Raw genomic sequence first — 4,878 nt, 5'->3', positions numbered from 1 at the left:
ACTGTTTGATGGACATGCGAATCGAACGCATCCTCTTATATACTTTTCAAGTGTGGCCACGTCGTATGATTCAATCCACGTACAATGACGATTTGCATAAAAGCCCACAAAATATTATCGCACACATTTTTCAAGATAACAATGTCAAACAATTGATGGAATTACAATTCCACCTGTGCACGTGTGTTTAATTTCGCGTTTCACATTTTCACGCATTGAAATTATCAGATGTTTACATTTATTCTTTCATCACCTTCTTGAAACTACAAATTCAATGTGAAAATTTAAAAAGTAAATATTTTTCACTCTTGAAGGGTTGAGTGGTGTTACTATGGCAGGTGGCTGTTCAAATTTAAAAATGTTCACATCTTCGCTGCATGCACAAAACACATTCCGTTTCAAAGTCGATCCAAAGTTGACCACAGATCAACCGTCGCTTACATGATGTAAATTAGAATCTGAATGATCAAACGACCTGACTCATACCTTTGCGTTACATTCAGGCTCACATGGCATGGTGGCGTTGCTTTGTTCAATATCTACAGTGTTAGTTGATGCAAGGATATACGGTATCACATTTACTTTACATCACTCAATAAGGTAAAAGGTATAGGTAGGATACGATGATATTGATACAAATCTACGCATTCCCTTGAAAAATTAGAAGCGAATCTCATGCAAAATCATATCCATACTCAGTAACACTTTCCATAGAAATATAGACAGCTCCTCAATTAGTTTGAAATTCCAATGAACACACACGTAAAGAAATACTTACAATCCGATACAAATCACATAAAAAAGAAAAAAATTCTGTCGCTGTCGCATTTCGTATCAACACAGCCAACTTTTTGTTTCCATGAAACAAATTCTTCGTAGTGGTAAAAAATCTATGGCACAGATTCGAGAGAAATATCACTAAGGCTGAGTCCAAATGCTCGGCTATAAAATTTATAGCCGGCTGGAAAAATTCAAATCCGTCTTTCGCCGTATGTAGTGGGTTTGTTATATCAAGTTATTTAATTCTCGGCTATTGCAAGCCACCGGACCCAAATCCACACATAGTTTGAGGCATTTGTCGCTGTAATGACAATTTTCATTTTCTAGTCGGCTATAAAATTTAGAGCCGGCTAGAAAAAATTTTGTTTTCATTTTTTGGGGAAATTTTAGTCGGATGAAATGAATTAAGACAAATAATGACTCAGGGCCGAAGAAAACATTTATTTAAATAGAATATATTTAAATAAATATTTTGGCGATTTCGGGGAAAAAAATATTTAAATAAATATTTTGGCACTTTCGCCTTAAAATGCATTCATATAACCAATATTTCAAACACAAAATTCAAATATTTTCACCGTTTTCGAAATACAGCATTAGTTTTATTCTTCTGTTTCACAATTTAAAGAATAAACCAAGTCAGCGCTGACATTTTATACATTATACTTGTCACCAACCGCTGAAGTTAGTTCAATAAGAGGTCTATGTAAAACGAATTTGGCGTTGACTTCTCTTTTAAAATATTTATATGATTGTTTTCGTGGAATTTTGCAAGTGTCGTTGAAAACAATACGGCGAACTGTATACAATGTGCTCGTCTGTTTACAGTGGATGAGTTGATGCAGAACGCAACTAATCGATCGATTCGAGCGGCGTTTGTTATTGTAAACAAACATAAATAACGGTAATTAGTTTGGCTGTGAAGACATGCAGTTTGACACTTTGAAATTCGATACTCAGTCTGACGCGAGTCATAATGTGAGTTGGTTGTGCAATGTCATAAGAAACTTAAAATGGGCAAAGACAAGGAAAGTGGCAAGGCGTTTTTCAAACGAATGGAGAAAACATATCCAAATGAATTTCGCGCGGACGATTCGGTTCTATTTTGCAAAATGTGTGATGTTCCAGTAACTGCAACTCAAAAATGTCAAGTCGAACAGCACCGCAAGACAGGAAAACACGCATCAAGCATTGCTCGAAAAAATAAAACTGGTGACAATAAAACTCAAACTCTGCTCACAACAGTGAAGAATGACACAGCTGATAACGACCGTGATGCAATTGAATTTCACAAAGATCTGGCCAAAGCATTTGCCCAAGCAAATATTCCATTTCATAAAATTACACATCCAGCGGTCAAAGAGCTCTTTGAAAAACACACAAAGTATGCCTTGCCATCAGTTTTTACACTGCGCAACAAGTACCTGCCCCAATTGTTTGATGAAACACTGACAAAATTAAAGCAAATTGCAGCAGATCAATTTATTTGGGTGTCTCTTGATGAATCGACCGATTGCGAACAACGATACGTTGTCAATTTTGTCTTTGGTGTATTGGGCGTTGTGAAGGAATTCGGTCGAAGCTATTTGTTTGCGTCGAAGGTGTTGGATGCAGTCAATAACAGCGCAATTGCCGCATTTTTCGACGAGTGCATAAATGAACTGGGTAAACGAAATTGAAAATATCGATGTGCATTGTATAAGCATTTTGAATATTTCCATTCAATTCATAGGCGTTCAAAAGTGCAAAGTTCTCCTATGTTTGACTGATGCGGCAGCGTACATGATATGTGCAATGGATGCATTGATTATTCTATACCCAAAAATGATTCATTTTACTTGTGCTGCTCATGGATTACATCGAGTGGCGGAATACGTACGCGATGAACACAAGGATGTGAACAAACTGATCTCAAACGTGAAGAAAATGCTTACAAAGGTAAAATGAATCGGTTTTATTGCAAATTGTGAAACGTTAAAAAAACAATTGTTCGTTTGTGCAGGCTGCATCACGTAAACACAAATTCAAGGCAATGTTTCCCGATTTACCTTTTCCACCGCAGCCTGTTGTGACTCGCTGGGGGACTTGGATTGAAGCAGCCGTTTACTATGCGGACCATTTCAACGAAATCAAAACTTTTTTGGATGCTTTGGATTCAGAAGATGCAAAATCGATAGCAAAGGCTCAAACCGTGATCGCAAAGCCCAGTTTGAAAAAAGAATTGACTTTTATCAAGAACAACTTCTCTTGTATTGTCACAAACATCACGAAATTGCAAGCAAAGCATGCACCGCTTGTTGATTCTCTTGAAACATTTGAATCGGTGCGCAAAAACCTTCAACAAATCCGCGGAAGATCTGGATTTCTCGAGAAATTTGATCGAGTTGTAGCTCGCAACAAGGGTTTCCAGAAAATGAAGGAAATTTCAATCATTTTGAGCACAGGCAAAAGCACCAAAAAAGACAAATTGGTTGAAGCGCTATCACCGGAGGAATTGTCTGCTTTCAAATTCGCCCCGATTACATCTTGTGACGTCGAGCGCACTTTTTCACGGTACAATAACGTTCTGAGCGACAACCGTAGATCATTGATATTTGAAAACTTAAAAAAATATGTCGCTATCGTTTGTAATCAACTGGATTAATGCAAAACTAGTTCAAATAAACCGATTTTCATCGTAAATATTTTTTATTTATTTTAAATATTTGGACGTTTTTTTCAATTTATCGCAAATATTTTGGACCTTTTTCAGAGATATTTAAATAAATATTTTGGCTGTTGAGCGTAAATATTTTCTTCGGCCCTGATAATGACGATTTGCATCAAAAACTGCAATAATTTCATCGATATTTTTGATTTTTTTTGAGTTTTTTTGGAAAAAATTGAGTTCTTTGAAATTGTTTTTTTTGGACTTTTTTTAATTTTTTTTTTGGAAAATTTCATTCGAATGGAATATATTAGGGCATAAAAAAAGGTTTTACATCAAAAATTTTCAATTTTTTCGATTTTTTGTATTTTTTTGCGAAAATTTTGAAGTCCTATAATTTCTCAAGATAAATATATTTCAGTTTGCTTGGTACTTGTCCGGCACATGTGCCAAATGAATAAAACAACATTCAACGGAATGTGAAATTCTTAGGAAATATGGGAATTCTTTTGTATTCAAATATTAATAAAACAGCTAGGTAACGCTCAGTAGGGTATATCACGGTCCAATACTGTACGTTTAAAATGATTTCGTACAGTAAATCCATCGCCCAGAGTCGACCACAGCCATACAAAGGGTTTGCAACATTTAGTACTTTTTAGTACATTTTTAGAACTCTTTTAGTACTTTTAGAACATGGTATGCAAAGGTCTTGAGGAGTACTTAAAAGTTGCTTCAGACACTATTGCTCAATTTTGAGTAGTTGAGAAATTATAGGACTTGAAAATTTTTGATGTAAAACCTCTTTTTATGCCCTAATATATTCCATTCGAATGAAATTTTCCATAAAATTTTTAAAAAAGTCCAAAAAAAAACAATTTCAAAAAACTCAAAGAAATCAAAAATATCGATGAAATTATTGCGGTTTTTGATGCAAATCGTCATTATTTGTCCTAATTCATTTCATCCGACTGAAATTTCCCCAAAAAATGCGAATTTTTTTTTAGCCGGCTAGAAAATGAAAATTGTCATTACAGCGACAAATGCCTCAAACTATGTGCGGATTTGGGTCCAGTGGCTTGCAATAGCCGAGAATTAAATAACCTGATATAACAAACCCACTACATACGGCGAAAGACGGTTTTGAATTTTTCTAGCCGGCTATTAATTTTATAGCCGAGCGAGCATTTGGACTCAGCCTAATACTGAGAAAAAAAACTTGTTCCGTTTGTGTCAAAGATCGAAAAATGTATTCATTTTATTAAGTTATCAAGCACTTTTCAAGAAGTTTTTACCTAGCATTGAATTTTCGTTTAAGCTTTACTATCTAAATACGGTCAAACTTGTTATAATGCCATCGTTAGATGGCGTTTGTTCTGGTCAAAAGCTTAAAGGTCCTCCGTGGTGTGCGTTTTCCATATTATCGCCAAAATTTCATTTTATCTCATTAA

At 35.2% G+C, this 4,878-nt stretch overlaps 1 protein-coding gene across 1 annotated transcript; it reads left to right on the top strand.

Annotated features, from left to right (window-relative positions):
- The first annotated feature begins 1,793 nt into the window (after positions 1-1,793).
- Positions 1,794-3,467, top strand: LOC129572144 (uncharacterized). Its single transcript, XM_055452067.1, has 2 exons — positions 1,794-2,445; positions 2,513-3,467. Exons 1-2 carry the CDS (start codon positions 1,794-1,796, stop codon positions 2,725-2,727), a joined length of 867 nt encoding a protein of 288 aa, XP_055308042.1. The 3' UTR covers positions 2,728-3,467.
- The last annotated feature ends 1,411 nt before the right edge of the window (positions 3,468-4,878 follow it).

The sequence above is a fragment of the Sitodiplosis mosellana genome, unplaced genomic scaffold (assembly GCF_009176505.1).
Source record: "Sitodiplosis mosellana isolate CC-2019 unplaced genomic scaffold, AAFC_SMos_1.0 Smas_scaffold_4283, whole genome shotgun sequence".
NCBI lineage: Eukaryota > Metazoa > Arthropoda > Insecta > Diptera > Cecidomyiidae > Sitodiplosis > Sitodiplosis mosellana.
This window is presented reverse-complemented; position numbering and strand designations above follow the sequence as displayed.